This window comes from Crinia signifera, chromosome 2, assembly GCF_055691185.1.
Source record: "Crinia signifera chromosome 2, ASM5569118v1, whole genome shotgun sequence".
Classification (NCBI taxonomy): Eukaryota; Metazoa; Chordata; class Amphibia; order Anura; family Myobatrachidae; genus Crinia; species Crinia signifera.
The window spans coordinates 41,465,127-41,484,921 of record NC_139218.1 but is presented as its reverse complement, the minus strand read 5'-3'; the positions used below and the strand labels follow the sequence as shown (position 1 = coordinate 41,484,921).

The window sequence follows — 19,795 nt, the reverse complement described above, 5'->3', positions numbered from 1 at the left end:
CAGCAGCTCCATGAGCTGCTGGCTATACCGCCAGCCCCTCTGTCTGCAGGAATAGACGCTGTGCGCATGCGCACAGGGTCTATTCATGGGTGACAGGTGGGGACTCCCAACCCGGGACGTTTCCACGATAAGCAGGACAGTTGGGAGGTATGGACTGGGCCAAATTTATGTGGAGACCTAGAGCTGCAACTCCTTCCAACCCATTGTTAATCTGGCCCTGTCAGCCTGCTGAATTCTCAGCAATAAACCTTACTATGACCCCACCTTCAGGAACATAATCAGTTTATATAATCACATCTTGCAATGAAAGATCTAGCTTCCAAAAATCAGGGGAAATCACTTTTGTTTAATTCACTGGCTGATTTTTTCGTACAAACTCAGCTAATCATTTGCTTTTTGTTGGCTTTGAATAATTTAGTGTTGCAAAAACATAACCCTTCTGATTTATCCATTTGTAAAAAAAATTATAATTGGACAATTAAGGATAAAAGATATAAAATAAAAAACTTTGTGACTCGCAAATCAGTTTAAATTGTCTGAAGTTATTAACATATGTTCAGGTTTCCTTTTAGGGCATAATTATTTGTTTATGTCCTACTGAATTCCAAAAAATAGAAGCTTAATGGACATATTCCCCATATGTAGATGAGCAGAATTTGGAAAACCGCTAAATAGAAAACTGGCCCCATCCGGTATTTGAGCACAGAATTTCCTATTTTTCTTTGGTGGAATGTGCCACAGCCAGCCACAAAGTGTAATTGATTGGAGTATCTTATCCCGGGATTTCGGGATTAGACTGTGCATGCACTACTCAGATGCTGCCCGGCTGTTTCTGACCCCGGCGTGTGGCCTGTGCAGGCCACACCGCCCACTCTGCTGTCACCCCTTCTCCTGCCTACTCTGTCTCCTGCCCACCCCTTCTCCTGGCTCCCCACACGCCCCTTCTCCTTGCCGCCTGCCCCCCACCTCTTCTCCTGCCCGCCCGCCCCTTCACCTGCACCCACCTGCGCCTTCACATGTGCCTGCCTGCTTCTTCTCCGGCTGCTGAGGAGGAGATGCACGCGCCTGGAGGCACAGTGCACTTTCGAACCCACCACTCCGGGCCACCTGCCTGCCAATGTAAGTAAATGTGCAGGTTGGCCGGTTTGGGGGTGGGTATGGGTTACATGCCTGCGAACTAGGGATGTCAATCCCGGGAATCCCGGGATTTAGCATTTTTCAATTCCGGATCCTGGGATTGAAAAAATGCCCCAGGATTGGTATCCCTAATCAGGATGCAAAGATGGAAATTGGCAATTTTGCCACCAAAATGTCACAATTCCACTCTCCCGGTTTTGCTGTGATATTCAATAATTAATTTATCACTCATCCATGTTACTTATGCTGGGTATACTGGCCAAACATGTAAAGATTTAGGGCGGTATTCAATCCCGGCTGCTATATCCACCTGTGGAAATTGCATCCATCGCCTATTCAATGCTGCCATTACCGACAGCATTGAAGGCAGATTACGACAAAACAGATCTGACTTTAAAACAAGTCAGATCTGTTTTGTCGCGAACGGCTGCGGATTGTCGAATGCATGCCCGTTTTTCGACAATCTTCTGCCGTTTTCACTTATCTGCCAACTTTCTGACACTCGACAGTTGAAGTATTGAATTCCAGCTGTCGAGTTTCAGTCGAACTGAGCGAAAACAGCCTGGAATTCTGGGATTCCAACTGTCAGGACATTTCAACAATTGGATACCTGGATTGCCTTCCCCCTTATTGTCCAATCAGGTTGGTTGAAACAAAAATCTGGTCAGTTTAGGGGCGCAAATGACAGTTTATTATTAGCTTCAAAATGCTGGAAAACTGACCAAAATGGTCATTTATATATGATCAGAATTTTATTCCGACCAGCCGCACTGGACAATAAATCTTTTCGGTGTATGGCCAGCTTAAGATGATGAATTGTCCGTTCGGCCAATCTGCCAACTAATATAATGATTGGCAAGGCCTATGGACAAACAAACTTGTGCATACACACCAGTTGTCCACCCGGTATGTCTGGCCAGCAGATCCATTCGAACATGCCTATCCACTAATGAAGTCATTTTCAATAGGTTGCTTTGGCTGACAGGTTACCCGTACACATAGGAGGTTATTCGGCTTGATTCCCTTGAATGCAAATTTGCATTCTTGCGATTCAACCAGATTCCGCCTTGCGAATGCTGGTACGCCGGCCCACCATTCGCACAGAGCGCAAATGAATGTTTTACTTAAACATCCATTCACAGCCTGCCTGGTCGCCGACCATTGAATGATGTGGACCGTGCACGCAGATCAAAGGTTACTCAGAGCAACCTTAGATCTGTGTGCACATTCTGAGGGAATAGCGCGGGCAGCTGACATCTGGTGATGTCAGCTGCCCGCCCCCTGCCCCCGCGTCATCTGCCCATTAGCATGAGAACGCCCAGGGTTCTCATGGGAACGCCCAAGAAAAGCTTGGCGTTCCCATATGCTAATGAGCCGCCCAACGACCAAGCGCATGCACATAGAGAAAAAATCGGCACTGTGCGAACGCACGCGGACTTGCGAACAGACCCGAATAAGGGCCATAGTGCATGCTGCAAGGTCGATGTCATTCACAGACATATCTTCTATAGAAGCCGATGCTCCCGGCAGTGTGTTGTTCGTCGGCTGTACGAACGATGTATATCGGCAAGTGTGTACCCGGCCGCTACAGATAATAAGTTATTTCTAGTTAATATGTTACTAATTGAAATGAATACATGGCCAGCTGTAAACCAGGTTGCCATTAGACTGAGGCGTGTCTGCAATTATACTACAGTACAGTACGTGCAGTCAGATCCCGTGTTAACATTTATGTGCCAAATTGCTGACAAAAGATCCCAATGGTTTTTTTTTTCACGCTGCCTTAGGGAATTTAATAATAGGTAATCCGCGCGACACACACCTGACACCGTGAAATCTTACACACATACATATAAGAAGCACAATTGGGAGATACACCCTTAGGCAGCGGAAAGGCTAACATAGCAGAATTGTAGGCAATCTATCTTCCTTTTGTCCCTTTCTAAGAAGTGTGGGATCCTGGGAAGAACAGGACAATTCAGGCTGCAGCAAGTCTCTCCTTCCCCGAGGTGGCTGACATATATAGTTGTTGGCACTAAACCCTCGCCTCTAGGGAAATTACTGTAACCCACAGTGGAAATCTCCTCTACTTATTATTTACATTGTACATTTATAACCTGAACGTAATAAGTTATTTCCAAGATCTGAGCGTTTGCTGTTTTTTTTTATATCTCTAGTGGATATTTACTTTCCATTCATTTGCCCTACAGCGCTATTTTTCTTGTGCAGATAACAATATACGTTACATAATGTTCTCACTAATAGGGACGAGGCATGGGGATATACCACGGGAAAAAACAAAACATTTTGTTATTTGCAGAGCCTAGCGGTAGGCTTCCCATTTTGTTCTCATTTTTTGTGGCTGGCATCACAGGAAGTCAGCCGCCCGTCTCGTCTTCATCCTAGCTCATGTAAATAAAAGTCAGTTGAGAGACTGACTTTTATTTGCGAAGGCAGAAGAAATCATTTGATGGTCGGAAACCATTGAAAGATTTCTCCTGCTAGCGGGACAAGCAAGGGGATGTGTTCTCGTTGCACATCGCCTCACATTTTACCGAGGGGAATTGGCATTAGCGGGTGGGGCAGGCGTTCAGACAGCCGGCGGGCGGCATTAAGCTGCTCGATAAGCAGTGAAGGACCACTTCTTAGTAAACGGTAATGAATTACCCCCTGAAATTTGTCAAAAAAGGTGCCAAGCAAAAAATTTTATTCACCATAATGACCTATATATATAGGAAATATAATCATTTTTGACATAACATTTTTTATTTGGTTTTATATAACCAATGTGAACGACGCTGGATATTTTGCACATCGCTCGCAGAGATGTGGGCACTCAAAGGGTTAAGCATTGTTAAAGTTGGAACAAGAATGATATAGCTACAGTATATATAGCTTGTCTTAATGTATGATGAGAGTTCTCTACTAAGTCTGAAGACACATTTTTTTCCTTTGCTTCTGATGGTTTCATTAATTTGACTGCATACCGTAACATGGCTCGAGGTTTCCCAGACTACCGCTGATCCATTTGCTAAATTGTTTGCAACATTAAAACAGATGGTGGATTCAAAGGGCTTTCATTGCTGATTCAATATTTAAGAAAAAATTGGTCAAAGCAGAGGTTCCCAAACTTTTTTTGAATTTTTGAATCATGGCGCGCTAGAGTATCAGAATTATATTAGAAAATATAAAATTAACTAAACTGTGTTTATAATATATCATCCTTAGGGTCAGTTATTGAATTTGTCCTGGACCACCAATCCAAGGCAGTCCTGAAAGTGTCCTAAGCAGTGCCGGATTAAACATTAGGTTTATTAGGCTGCAGCCTAGGGCGCCAAGACTGTCGGGGGGGGGGGGCATGGAAAATGATGGCCTCATTTATTCCATGCTTGTTAGATATCACCCATTCCGATGTACTGTGTAGGTGTGTGTGGGTGTGTGAGGGAAGGGTAAAGTTCTTAAGGTGACTGTCAGGTGACTGTGACAATGTACTGATGGAACCATTACTTTATGGACATTTTGCTCGGGGGGTACTATGGGTACAGCTGTCCTGGGCCCCAGCCTCTGGAAGGGCCTGCTGGGCAGCTCATTTTGCCCACCGCAACCCCCTGACTGCCTCCGCTGCACTGTGTTCAGTGCGCAGAGCAAAGCAGGTCCCATAGCACAGGCTTATTCAATCCCAGATGATGGTGGCCGATTAAAATGCTGCATGGCTTTTGAGCCAATCAGAGCTCGCATACCAGCAGCCAATCAGAGCGGCTGCCTGTATGCGAGCTCTGATTGACTCACCAGCCGCTGCTGCATTTTAATTGGCAGTTGGCATCCTGAGTTGATGACGCCTGCACTCCGGGACCTCCGTTCTGCAGCTCAGTGGAAGAGGAGATATGGGAGCAGGAGCCAGGTTACGGTAAGTCAAGTGAGGAGGTGGGGCCCGGGCCCCAACTGTAAATTGGTCCCGGGCCCCAAAATTCCTGATGACAGCTCTGCCAGGTTGTAACATGACAGGAGTTCATTGGCAGGTATTTTCGGGGAGATGTACTAAGCCTTGGACATTGATAAAGTTGAGCGGGATAAAGTACCATGAAATCAGCTCCTAACTGCCATGTCACATGCTGTGTTTGCAAAATGGCAGTTAGAAGCCGATTTAAAGCATTGATTTAACACATTTCTGAGTGTCATCAATATTTTATGATTGTATTGTTTTGTTTCATACACATTTAAAAGTGATCTCTTAATAAATCTAATATTATTTTGGCTGATGTAGTCTTTTACCATTTTTGCAAGGGCATTACTTATAGGAAACCTGTAGCCTATGTCATCGGAACAAGATCCAAAAAGCTCAAGTTTCGGAGCTTTATATAAAGTGATGGGTAATATTGCTGTCTCCATAGAGACATAATATCCTCCATTAATTATCAATTTATTCTAAAGGATTAGGACTTTACTAAATTGACCTGATTCTTATCCCAGGTGAAAACTGCCATAATAATTGGAGGAATTAGGGCTTGATAAATAGGTTGTTTAGTCTCTTTGGCAAAGTGACAGACAAATTGTTGTTCGTTGCATGCTACATCCTGTCCAATTTTAGGTCCTCTTATCCCCAAAGATTTTAGACACTGTCCCCTGCTGCAGATCACTCCCCCAAGTAATTTTATTGTAGGAAGATTAGGACTGATAGATGTCGGTTCCTAGAAGAGACTGTACGGAGGGACAAACACATTAGGGGATCGCTTGCAGCTAGAATGTTATTATGCAGACTTCTCTTATCACAGATTTCCTATTGCTGAAATGCAGAGGGAAAATACAAATAAATAGTGCTATTATCAATTTAAGATATTGCAAATGTGTGAGACTAGAGAATTGTGGGACTGGAGAGAATAAAGCCGAGAAAGGAAATAAATGAAAAGTAAATAATTAACCATTAGATGAATGAATGGTAAAAAATAAATAAAACATTACAAAACTTGACTTAAGAGTAGCAGGAGTCTTATATCTACTGGTGCATGTGGACTTTGATCTGTGATCCATGGTGGTGGGAGGGGTTAGCCACACCCCCTTTTGCCAACTTGTGCCTTAGGCGTGAAAACATCATGATCACCTTCATCAGGTGTTACCCAAGGTAGGGACGCCACTGAGTGGGGTGACTTGTATTATAGGCAATGAATCTGCTAGTGCATTGCAGAAAAAGAGCACAGAGTGCACCTGAAGTGACATAATCTTACCGGCCTAGAGCCGACAAACACCTGGACAACAAGGGGTTAAGCTTTCTGAGTTTGGAGGAACACCCTCTGGTAGTTAGTAGGATAATTGGTTGGCTTTTTTAGGAAGGGGTGGGCAGTTAACAAGGATAGAGAGTTCTGGATTTAGTCAGCCTCTTTCCAGTTTGTCTTTGTATGGTAAAGTTCAGTCCCTTCGGCTCTTACTGTTTTTTCTGTATATTGTATAATTAACCCCTCTTTTACATTTCCTTCTACCTACTCTGTTTTTTCCTATAGCTATATCTTCCTTTCTTCTTTTTCCTTTTCTTCTTTATTTTCTTCTCTTCTGATTATGATGTCTAGGCGAGCTGTTACATAGCTGATAATGTGGTTGAGGTGCAGTGGGGTAGGCCATTGTCAAGAGGGCGTACTGCTGTGCAAGTGCTGCGCGATAGTGACTGTGACTGTATTGTGGCTACAATTTATTCATTTTCCCTAGGGGCAGCTCCTTTGGGAAAAAGTGGTGAGGCATGAGAACAGTTTTCGTCTTGGGGCATCACCAGTCCAGGTGGGCCCTTAAGCCACTTTATTTAAGCTGTTGCCTCAAGTTGCACCCTTTTTTGAGTTATGTTAAGTACCCGCAAGGGTGGGGCAAAGAGTTCTACCCTTACGAGTTGAGTTATGGTCAAGGACAGTGGCAGCAGGTCCATCCTTGGCCATCAGGACGTTTGGTGATTTTTAATTTTACTTTTTATTTTTCAAGATTTTTTATGGTGTATTTTATAATGACCCATTCTTCTTCCCACCACCATAGAGAAGAGAACATTTTTTTAAAGAGTTAGTTCAAAAAAGGTCTTCTTTCTAAAAATTAAAATTTGACCCCTTTCAGGCCAATTCAGTTGTCTGTGTCGTTATTTTATTGGCATGAATGATGTGTGGATGCATCTGGCTGTGTAAGATTTATTGCAAATTGATGAGAGGAGGCAGGGGTATTAGTATGCAAAACAGTGATAATATTGCCACTGTTCTGCCTATTTCACTACGAGGTACTGTGATCTGTTCTCAGAGGAGCCAGCATGGACTTTCCAAAATGTATAAGAGGCTACGTTATATTTTGGGAGAGTAGACGAGTGACTGCTCGAATTGGGCAGGAAGGAACTTAAATGACTAGGAATGTGCCTGAATGTGGTCATGACGCAGGGACATACAGGGTTAGTTGTGTGTCCAAAATGGAGGCTTATTTGTAGGAGGTGCCGGGCATCCATTTGTGGATTGTGTGGCAGGGTTTGTTTGCCCTCCCTTCCGTACTTTTGTTTTGTTGAACCTTTAGTATCGGGAAAGAATGGCAGCCCAGTGGCTATTTAAAGTTTTTGTTTCTTTGGGAGCGCTTCCTATCAGTGCATAGAATTGGCTGTTCCCTATAAGTGGGCTCAGCAGCCTTGGCTATCCGGCCATGCTCTGATCGGCATTGATTACTGAGTTGGAGCCCGGTAAAGTATACTTGCCTTTGAGAAGGGCAATTGGCCATACATGTTTGACTATGGCTACCATCTAGCATAAGGTTGTTGGCTGCCCCTGGACATCCACCCTTCTTTCTTCCTGCCACCATTGTATTTTCTTTCTTTTTTTATTTCTCCTTTGGCTATAAACGACTGACCAATATGAAGGATACATAAGTTGTCAGTGTCTTTATTTTAGAATGTGTGAATAGTTTATTTCATAACTGTGGCCAGAGGGCCAGGTGCACTAGGCTTCAAAAAGTGATAAAATGGAGAGTGATAAACAACCAACCAATCAGCTCCATCCTAACAGTTTTCAAACACAGTCTGTGACATGTCAGGTAGGAGCTGATTGGCTGGCTCTTTATCACTCTTCATTTTATCACTTTTGAAGCTTAGTGCATCTGGACCTCAATCTGGCATATGACCATAGGTACTGTAGTTTAAATAAATAATTTAAATGGGGATAAAAGGCACAAAGTATAAAACAATGGCAGACGATAAAGAGAAACTTGCATTGCATTGGTCCTAAGCTTTTGTATTAAAGTTTAATCTAGGAATGAAAATAAACTGTTCAAATCGTTTTCAAGGCTCACTTTATTAAATATATATATATATATATATATATATATATATATATATATATATTATATATAGGATATTTGTAATTAATAAAAAAGATGGTGATTTATTTTTATCCGTGTCTTTATATAATTTTGTAACAGCGCCCATAGACCTGCACTGTGCCTCCCCTTAATGTGGGCTAAGGAAAGACAAGTGGAATGGAGAATGAAGCCCCCCTCTGCTTCCATTTACTTTTCCCTACATATATCTTGGGCAGCAAAAGCCTTGGAAGCAGTAATCAATCATTCACCATGAACAGCAAGTGGTAACTGTTCCGAATGGATGATGAAGTGAGAAGAGAGTCTGAGGGTCAGCATGCAGCGGGAGTCCTGTACAATGTGCTGCATGAGTCTATAGTATACAAGTAAGAGGACCGTATGTGTTCATGTGTGTGTGTGCCTGTGTGGGTGGGTGTGTTTTTCTAGAATACCCCCAAATGAAATCATTTTTCATTTAATTGCAAGAATGTTTAAAATAAGTGTTACTTTTTTAATAATAGACAATAACAGCACCTTTGATTGCCAAGGCTGCCGTGAGAGTTCCTCAAAATATCCGCTAAAAATGCCAGTGTTGCTCACAGTGACTGTTTTTTTTTTTTTTTGGTGCAATAATTAACTAAACTTCAATAAATTGATTTGTCTGTATTTGTATTTATTTACACTAAAAGAAGATTTTTAGCGGTTATTTTGAGGATCTCTCAATGCAACGTTGGCAATTAAATGGTTAAAAACACATGGCAGCACAGTGATGCACTGTGTGTGTGTGTGTGTGTGTTTGTGTGTGTGTGTGTGTGTATGTGTGTCGATGGAGGGAATATGGGCCATAGGCACCGCAGGGCAGGGAATTATGTGAATGATTACATACCTCCCAAGTTAGAGAGACAGGCAGATGTAGCAGCGCTCAGAGGCAGAACTCTGGGAGGCAATGAAGTCGTCTACCACCGGGCTCCTGCTCCCAAGGGGGCACCTCTCCTTCCCTTTGAGTTTGAAACAGTTAATTGGAATCAGTTGATATTGCTAATATGGCTTACTCCCCCTTCTAACATAATTTTTGCAAGTGTCACACCCTGTATTAGACCCATGACCTTACTTGAGACAGACACCTTACTGAATGAGCTATTTGGGGGGGCACCAGTACTTACCTTGCCTCCGGGCAACTGGGATGAACTTACGCCACTGGCAGCGCTCATCGTTGCCGGATCACTACGCTACGACATCACCGCTCAATGCATTTCTATGAGCCATGGGAGCGAATCAGATGCAAGCGCATGGCAATGGGATGGTGCCAATCTCCATGGGAGTCACAGGCAGTGATTGGCCTGGCAACGATGAGCGTGACCACATATGTATGTGCGTTCCAAAGCCGCACATCTAAATTTAGGGGTGTGACCTTGTGGTTAGACGGCGTTGTTTATGGTAAGACTTCTACTTAAACCATTTTCCATGACAGTGGCATGTCCAGTATTGCGGGAGCTCCCCTGTATACAGATGACATGCTGACAACATCTATTCACAACTGGACTTCTCGGGGTACTTATGCAAGGACGGTACCTGAAAAACTGGACTGTGTCAGACAGTAGGGAGCTATAGCAGGTGATTAGATCCTACTTGCATAAGCATGTCAGGGAGATTGTGAAGGTGACACCTAGAGGTGTGGAAGTGCATTGCTACATCTCAGAGATATAAAATGACTTACATTTAAATGTAGATGATCCCCAAAGTGGTCAGTAAGATTCATTGTACTTATATAAGAAAAGACACTGCTACGTGTCGGCTCTTGCTCATGTTTTGTGTTTTACAGGTGGTTCCTTACAAATGTCCACAAGAAACCTTATTTAAAATGCATCTAGCCAAATGGATCATTGTGCCTTATAATCAATCTAGGGAAATGTCGCTGATGATTCCATTTAAATGTAACAGCTGCATAGTGTGGGTGGGGTGAAATCAGGGGGATTGATAGACTCTTCAGGGAGTCAGGGAGATTGCTGCTATTTTAAGGAGCATAAAGGGCCTAATTCAGACCTAATTGCACGTCTGGAAAGGATTTGCAGCTAACCCAGCTAATTTTCACAATCCTTGTTAAGCATTCGTAGGCTTGCACAGGGCGAGATTTCACTCTAGCGGGGAGGTGTATTCCCGAATGCAGGTGTGATCAGGTCTGAATTAGGCCTGATATGTAGGCGATACAGATGGAGCTGGCCTCTTCCTTGCAGGGGCTGGCGTGCACCTGCCAGGGGCACGTGTGCAAGTGACGTTTGCGCGCCCATGGCAAGGGAGCTTGGCATGGGTCCCCTCTGCCTCCCCCGCCGTCGCTGACGGTCCCCCTCGCCGCCCCAACCCCGCCCCCCCCGAACTGGGCAGCGACTCCTTGAAGTGGAGACGGGTAGGGAGACGCTGCCCAGCCGCCGTGATTCTGGGACGCGCATGAACGTGAGACATCTGTATAAAGAGGTGATATATAAACAAAGGCCATGATTCTTGATCCTTGTAACATCGCCCCAGCGATTACACACCCCCCCCCCCCCCACACACACACACACACACATCTCCTCTCATGTGCCCGCAGCTGGAAAAATCATTCGGTGGTCATGGGAACGCCCAGCAATTTCATAAGGATGCTCAATGCGAACGGCTCGGCAACTACGCAAGTTGACAAGTCTGGTCTCTCAGGGACCCTGCCCATACCCATAAATCATTATGTGCATACGAAGTAACAAAACATCGGTCCCCCCATGCGAACCCCAAATTAATCTGAATGACCCCCAAAGTGTATACACAATATAATGAACACATACAGTATCAACTTATTGGAAGGAAAAAGTGCGAGGGAGGGCCCACCAGCTCATATGACAACATGACACATTTTTCCCAATACAAAAAACATGCACTTGACATCCAGTAGGCACAGTACTAAAAAGCAGCATTAGCAGCGTCTTACAAAATCCAGAAGTGAGCGGATCTGTGCGCACTGTCTGGGAATAATAATCATTTAAAAAAAAGCATTAACACCATTTTATCTAATCAAAAAAGAATGATTTGAATCAACACTGTAGCAGATGTCACGCTGGTGTGTGTGAAATACTTAGTGGCAGTCTTTCATGTTCAAGCAATTTCTAAAAACCTTTTGGCTAAAATGAATGGGAGTTTTTTTTTTTTTTTCTCGTCCCCAGACTTCATTGAAAATTAGTATTAAAACATGGCTCTCTCTATACACGTCTTGCGGAATACACTGCAAATGTTGAAATATAAGTCTATCTAAGTTATCCTAACATTTTTCACATTGTCAGAGCCAGCGGACCTTCGGGCGCTCTCCAGCATACATGTAAGCTTTTCATTTAACACTTACTGCAGCATTCTCAATTATTCTTGACAGAGAAAGGGACCACAATCTTAACCACCAAGCTTATTGTCGAGCAGAGCACAGAATGCTCTCTATGAGGCCGGTTCCTCTGATTCAGCCGAGGAAATTCGCAGCTTAAGTTCAATGGAGAATCTATTCATTAGGCCCACAAAGCCTCGCAGGAAAGGGCTTTTCATGTGCGTCTGCACGGACAGAAAAACCTCTCCCGTGTTCGCAGGAAAGATCAAAATAGAAAGGGAGAATAATACATGTAAAAAGGGGTAACGCACCGATGTATTATATATATATATGGAAAATAAAAACTAAGCACAATTATGGCATAGTATGAAATGGTTACCCTTTTTGTCATCGAAGTATAGGGTCTGCTGAGCCGGGTTTGACCACTGGAGGGAAGTATTATCATTTTGATCCACTCGGCAGGTCAGGTTCACCGTTCCTCCTTCCACCGCAGTGACATTCTGCGTGACTGGGAACTGCCCTTGGCTTCCTACAGGGAGGGTGACAAAATACAGCTGATGTGAGCATGGACGTTAACCAGGCAGAATGTAAAGCATTAGCATGCTATAGATGGAGAGACACATGAAAACAAGCCAACAATTATACCGGAATAAAATAAAATGGCAATCAGTTTTGTACAACAATCCCTATCACTGGCTTTAGATCTGGCACTTTACAAGTTTACACTTTGCAGCTCCGGACTTTCATTTTTCTAAGGAGATTATTTATTTAGTATTCTTTTCCGTTCTCGGTCAGCTCGACCGATAACACGCAGGTGGGATTCAATGTCCCGCCTGCAGTGGGACGAGAAGGGGGCGTGGCCGCGAGCTGAGGCCAGGAAGAGGCGAGCTGCAGCCGGCAGCTCGTCACTTCCCGGCCGTTCCCGGCAGAATGAGCGCGACTGCTTGTGAAGTTGAGCTCGTTCTGCCGAGCTCCCCTGTTCAATGCTGTCGGGGAAGACAGCATTGAATAGGGCCCGGCGGCCATCTTCCCCTCAGGAGATGGTAGCTGGTGATTGAATACTCCCCTTTGTGTGTTGTTTATCATTTTACCTTGTACCAGAGTTACAGTATATAACACTCATGCATGGATGGGCCGAAAACAATCTTTGGGGGTTTCATTATAATATGTATAGTTTCTGTAATATGTTTTATCACACTTTGAGGTAGAGAAGTTTGTATTGTTGCATTTAATGCGTTAGGATACGATCTCTAGGTCTATAAGCATTAGGTCGACACCCCAAGGCTGACATGCCTCAAGGCCGACATGACTGAAGATCGACATGGGGTTAAGTTGACAGGGTCATTAGGTCGACGGGGTCATTAGGTTTTTTCTCTTTTATTTGAGCCGACAGGTGCCGACAGGCGGTAACTCATGGTGGGCATGGTGGGAGAATAAAATTGTGTGCCGAGCGTAGCGAGGCACCAAGCCTGAAGCATTGCGAGCGTAGCAAACCATGCGAGGGGACGCCTCAGTGTCCAGGTCAACTGTGTCGAAATTCGAGACAAAAAAAAGGGTAAAACCCCATGTCGACCTTTTGACTGTCGACCTTCCCATATTGGCCTAATGACCCTGTTGACCTAATGACCCCGTTGACCTAACCCCATGTCGACCTTCAGTCATGTTGACCTTAAGGCATGTCGACCTAGTTGCTGTCTATCCAATGATCCATACCCAATTTGTTTTTCCATATTTATCATACACAGCCCTAGTAATCAGGGTGTAACTATACTTTGGTCTATAGTTGTGATATTACGCACCCAACTCAGATCTGTTTGGAGGTCTGTGAATTTGCAGCCCATACAAACACTGATAAACCAGAGTACACTGTGCACGCGCGTGGGGTCTCCAAGTGTATGGTCCGTGTGAAGGCTTTCCTTTGCTGGCCGTACACTGGGTGACTGACAGGCAGGGGTCGTTCTGGGATGGACCCCCAGTGTTTCATGGATGTGCACATAAAAACAGTGGGTGAACCCATAGAATGAACGCCCACCCGCCGCCCCCAGGCTGTGAATGGATGTTTTGCATAAACATCCATTCGCATGCCTCGGGTTACCACCCACATCTTTCGATGGTTGCCGACCATTGAATGATGTGGTGCGTACATGCATATAAAAGTGACTTTTAATTCACTTACATATGCGTGTACGCTGGGACGGATTTGGGTGGGCAGCTGACATCCGGTGATGTCAGCTGCCCGCCCTCCGCACCCGCATCTCTGCCTCATTACCACGAGAACGCCCATGGAACGCTGGGCGTTCCCTTATGGTAATGGAGCAGCCCGGCGCCCCCCACCCATCTCTGCCCCCCGCACGCTGTGTCATTTGTATTGTACAGGTGCCGGGACCAAGATTGCTTCTATGGGCTGTTGCCGAAGCAACCCATAGAAGCTGGCCGCATGTGCAGTACAGATGTTTGTACTGCGCATGCGCCAGTCCCGGCGCCTATCATCAAAGCACAGGTGCCGGGGACCCAGGAGCCACTGTATCATCGGCAACAGGGGGCGGTGGTGCCTGAATCACGGTACTTCCGCTGCGGCCAGAGGCAGCCCCCAATAAGGTACAAGCCGCCACTGATCGCCAAGACAGCGTATTATGATATTACTGTACATACCCTTGTGCTAAACAGTACAAACGTTCCTGATAATATATTATTCAGACAAAAGCATAATGGGAACATGTCATCTATATATTTCAGAAAAAAATACATATATATGTTATTAACTGTGAGGGAAATAAAGGATTATTGAAGATAACAATATCGTTTTTATTACTCTTTGCTTCTTTAAATCAGTGGGGGGTTGAATCATTGCAGCTATAAACTACTTTCCAATTGGGTGATAAATTAGAATGTGCTCGGCTGCTAATATGAACAATATGAGAGAATAAAGAATGTAACAGAAACAAGAAGCGCGATGTCTGTAGCCCACTATTAAGAGAGCATACAGTATATCTCCTGTCCAATGATTTGTGTCCTCTGGGAATAGAACGTTCATAATGCACTTTTAATCTGCATGCCTAAATTGTTTATATGCAAAGATGTTATTCTCGGTGTTATAATCAGTCCAAGAGGCTTCCGGAGAAGAAAGATTCAATAAATAAATCAATGAAGCCCTTTTATATCATCTCTTTCACTGCATGATTAACTTGAGTGCCACAGACTGCATTCGCATCGGCAGACATTCTGCTCAATATTCTTTTCAATCTCGCTCGTTTTCCGCCCCATCTCTAGAACAGTTTTGTATGTGCTCTTCTTAATTACAGGGTAATCTTGAAGGAACCTTTCATCACTAACAATTTGTTTCTACTAAGTAGAATGCACATTTGCTCGCTGGTCATAGTGGGCTTCAGGTAAATGTATTTGCTACATTATCCGGGAGAAGCTTTGTGTTGTTTTCCCAAAGTCGGGATATAACTTTATCTATCCTACAAAACAAATGTTAAGATTAAAAAAAAAGATATTTTTAAGACCTTGTGCTGGGCTTAATCAATAGTAATATTATAGCTTTATAATCAGTGGGGAGGCTCCAGCTTAGGTGCTGCAGCACAGTTCAAAATTTAAACAGGAAAGGTACAGGATCTGTCAGTCTGCCAACAACTATAATCAATGGCATATCTATGTACAGAGCCGCCAACAAAGGGGTGGTGTGGGTACAGCTGCCTCTGGAAGGGCCCGGGCAGCTCATTTTGCCCACAGCAACCCTCCGCTGTGTGCTGCCTGCACTGTGCTCGGTCCTCAGCAGGTCCCGAAGCACAGCCTGGCTTCAATGCAGGAAGCCAGCGGCCAATTAAAATGCTGCACTGGCCTTTTGAGCCAATCAGAGCTCGTGTACCATTAGGCAATCAGAGTGGCTGCTGGTAAACAAGCTCTGATTGGCTCACCCGCCGGTGCTGCATTTTAATTGGCCACTGGCTTCCTGCATTGAAGAAACCAGGCAGGCGGTAAGTGAGGGGGAGGGAGATGTGGGTCCGTGCACTGACACCACATCCACGGTGCCCGGCGGCACCCGCGTGCGCGGGGGGGGGGAGCGGACTGGAAACCAGTCCCGGGCCCTAATATTCCTGGAGGCAGTCTATGTACCCATGTTTATAATATTACCTATCCAAAGTCTTAAGTCAGTGCTACAGCAGCTGCTCTAATCAGCTCAAAAATGGCATGGTGGCCATTTTCTCAGAGATTTGCATACACGCAGTAGAGAAGTCTACAGGAACATGTTCCCAGAGACTCGTACATGTGCAGCAGTCTTTGGTCCAATTACAAAATTTACTGTAATGCACAGGGGAGTGGGCCACTATGGAGTCTTCACATGGACCCCCTCCTCCTTTAAAAGCCCCTGGTTATAATGTTTAAATTCAATGGTGACTTTCCTACTAGACATGTGAGGCAGGTGTCTAGGGGCACCACAGGCCGGGGAGAGGTACTTGGATACTTGTCAGTTTTACATTTCCCATTAACTAAAATATATTTCCACTGTATTGTATGTCATCTTGAGTTGTTATGGGATGGGTAAGACGCACAAACTGCCCCTATTAGTTGTACTACTTAGTAAATATGTCTATATCATTAAAAATAAAACAAAATGTCACAGCTCAAGGCTTGTTTCCTATTGACCTGCCAATCGCCAAATGAGGGTCTGAAACAAGACAATGAAAATATAATTTAGTGGTAGTGGTGGCCTTGTGCCTGGAAGCTCCCTGACCCCAGTTTGTGTCCCGAAGGCATAAAGAGAGTATGTAACTCACAGTATGACACCAGCTGTCGCGTTTGCTTGTACATAGTGACAAAAAAAGTGAATTTGGAAAATGAAGAATCTGGAGTCTCTGTGAGCTATGACTGTAAATGATCAAAGTCTAACCAGTGTTTTTTTATAACGATAATGAGGTCAAACTATAAAAAGAAATGCAAAATAAAAAAAGTTAAACTTGCGTAGCAATACGAGATCTAATGGTTCAGTGCCATTTTGTTAAACCCTTTTTTGCTGAGGGTTATTTTAGTCCTGTGCAGAATTTTTTCTGTGTTTGGGTTCGTCGCATTTAACCATTGAAATAACATTTTTTTTTTTTTTTAATGCAACAACCATGCAATTTTTCCCTAGAGAAGACATTAAGGGAAATTTACTAAGCCAAATAAAGCAGTAATTGCCATATTCGTAGGCTGTCTGTCTATATATATATTTTCGACATTTACTATGCCGGAAATACTACAATTTGTGTTTGTATTTATGGCACATTCATATTCGTATTTACAAATACGAATGTATACGCCATCGACAGAATACGAGTAGGAATCACCAGTCATTGAAATGGTGATTCCTAATTTACTAATTCGGGGAACAATTTAAGTAGGGATTCCTCGTAATTGTTAAAGCCAGCACCAGACCCAAAATGACCTGCACTGGGCCCAACCAGCTAGCAGGGTAATGCCATAGCCGAGGGACACTTATTATATAAGATCCTGCTGCTGAAGCATTCACCCCCTGAATGGTCAGCCCTGGAAGAGACCGTGGGGGACTGGGGACCCAATTTTGACAAAATCACTTGGCACTCAAAGGGTTAAGTGGCAGATGGAAAATGAGACCCACCACCTTTCCAGGACCACTTTAAGCCCTAAAAACCACCATTGTAGTCCTGGCACACTTGCCTAATATTCCAGTACGTTTGGTAGACTCACAAAGTTTTGGAAATTCTGCGGCACTCTTAGAAAAATGTAGCAAAATGACCACTCTTGCATTGCACTGTATGTTATGTGCACTGATCCTGGACAATTGGATAACAGCAATGTGGCAGACAACTGTCAGATTTTTACTAGAAATGCGAAAAATCTTGTGATAAAACCAAATCACCATAGTTAGGTTGAAGGCAGTACAGACTCTAATAATAAGCTGTGGAGCCCTGAAGTAAAGAATATAAGGACATGTAAGGAGTTAAATGCTGTATATTGTACTTCTATTGACAAGGATTAATCCTCAGTCATGGATAATCTTTGGTAAGTAAAAGCAAAATTGCTGTACTTTAGAACCAAATGAGTGCTTCCCGGCTAGTCCAGGATTAATCCTGAACTACAGACAGATGGTAAGGCACTCCGGATGTATATAGTATGATAAAAATGATCCATTATGCAAAGACTATGGCAGCTACCAGTATTCACACACACACAGCCCAGAACCAGCAGCAAACTGACAAGACTGCAGTGTGCCTTCAGCCTGCATGCAGGAGCAGGGGCTGACGCATATCTGTATATTCCTACCCACAATGCCATGCCTCAATTTAAATAATAAGTTCACTTTACAAGATTGTTTTTTTCTTTTTGGTACTAAATGGGCAAAAATAACGCTTCTCACATGCAAATGATTTATTAGAGACACTTTACAACAAGGTGCATCTGACATCATTACTGTAATGATCTATTTTTTTTTTGCAAGGTTCAAAATATACTGTATTCTCTGACTGCCCCCTTAAAGGTAGGTCACAAACCCCAGATCATTGCATACAACCTAGAGATAAATAACTATAAATCTGCAGCTCGGTGGCGTATCAGTCATAGAATCACTGTGGGTCCAAGAGGCCCCACAGGCCTACTCTACATACAGGACCAACCACTGTGACCACTCTATATATACTTACCTGTGGCTGATATAGTTAGAAAGATGCCCAGCAAAGTCTCTGCTCTCTGCTGCACAGCTGTAGGTCATCTTTCCGAATATATCACCGGTAGTGCTACAAGTAAGGGGGTACGGCGTGGTACGGAGTACCTGTAAGAAATATGTTTCATGTACGCAGTACCACTTACCCCCTGACCCACTGTCAATACTTATTTTTATTTTAAGTCTAATTATAAAGCATCTGCGTTTTCTAGTCTCCGCCGCGGCCCGCCCACCCAGCCTTATGATTGGTGCTTGGACAGGGATCAGCGGCACTGACAGCATGAAGAGCAGGCTCCACAATTGTAAGCACAAGCTGCCCGGCTCTCCCCCAAGCAAGAGTCAACCCACCCCCAGCCATTCCCTGTCCCCTGATGCCACACCAATATTGGTCATGTAGTCACTCCTCTAGCTTTGTGTGATCACGCCCCCTCATGACACATGGCCACACCCATTTTTGGCATGAGCTATCAGTACCACCAAGAAAAAATTCTACTTGCACCACTGAATTCACCGGAAAGATGGTGCCATCAGGACCAGGTATGGGGTGTGGGGAGCGGCACAAATTTCACATGTCCAGCTAACAGATTTCCAGTACAGTATATGTCAGTGACTTAAAGGTATATATATATATATATATATATATATATATATATATATATATATGTATATATATATATATGTGGAGACTTCTTCAACTATCCTTCTCTGGAGAGCCATGGTGGCTCATCAAGGCTTATTATAATCTATTGTTGTCAGATGCAATACAATACATAGAACAATACAGTAGGGGATTAGCATAGGATTACGTCCAACAGCTCTGGCTCACTTAGGGCCTTATTCTAGTTCACTCTTTCTGACAAAATCCTTCTTATATGGACAAAACCATGTGCAGGGGGGCAGATGTAAAATGTGCAGAGAGAGTTAGATTTGGGTGAGGTATTTTGTTTCTGTGCAGGGCAAATACTGGCTGCTTTATTTTTACACTGCAATATAGATCTCACTTTGAAGTAAAACCCCACCCAAATCTAATTCTCTCTGCACAAGTAACATCTGCCCCTCCATAGTGCACATGGTTTTGTCCATCTAAGAAGGATTTTGTCAATAAGAGTGAACTAAAATAAGGCCCATTGGGGCAGATGTATTAAGCCTTAACAAGAGATAAATACAAGGGTGATAAGGAGAGATAAACGTCCAGCCAATCACCTACTAACTGCCATGTTACAGGCTGTGTTTGAAAAAAGTCACTAAGGAGATGATTGGCTGGACGTTTATCTCTCCATATCACACTAGTATTTATCTCTTGTGAAGGCTTAATACATCTGCCCCTTAATCTCCTA

The 19,795-nt window shown here is 43.8% G+C and overlaps 1 protein-coding gene across 3 annotated transcripts in view; it reads right to left on the bottom strand.

The window, feature by feature from the left end:
- Window positions 1-19,795, bottom strand: part of CADM2 (cell adhesion molecule 2) — a 1,292,583-nt gene that overhangs the window by 287,582 nt on the left and 985,206 nt on the right. For all 3 annotated transcript variants that reach the window (XM_083171927.1, XM_083171928.1, XM_083171929.1), the window contains one exon: window positions 12,156-12,305. In XM_083171927.1, coding sequence (XP_083028053.1) covers window positions 12,156-12,305 — 150 coding nt within the window. The remainder of the gene's footprint in view (window positions 1-12,155; window positions 12,306-19,795) is intronic.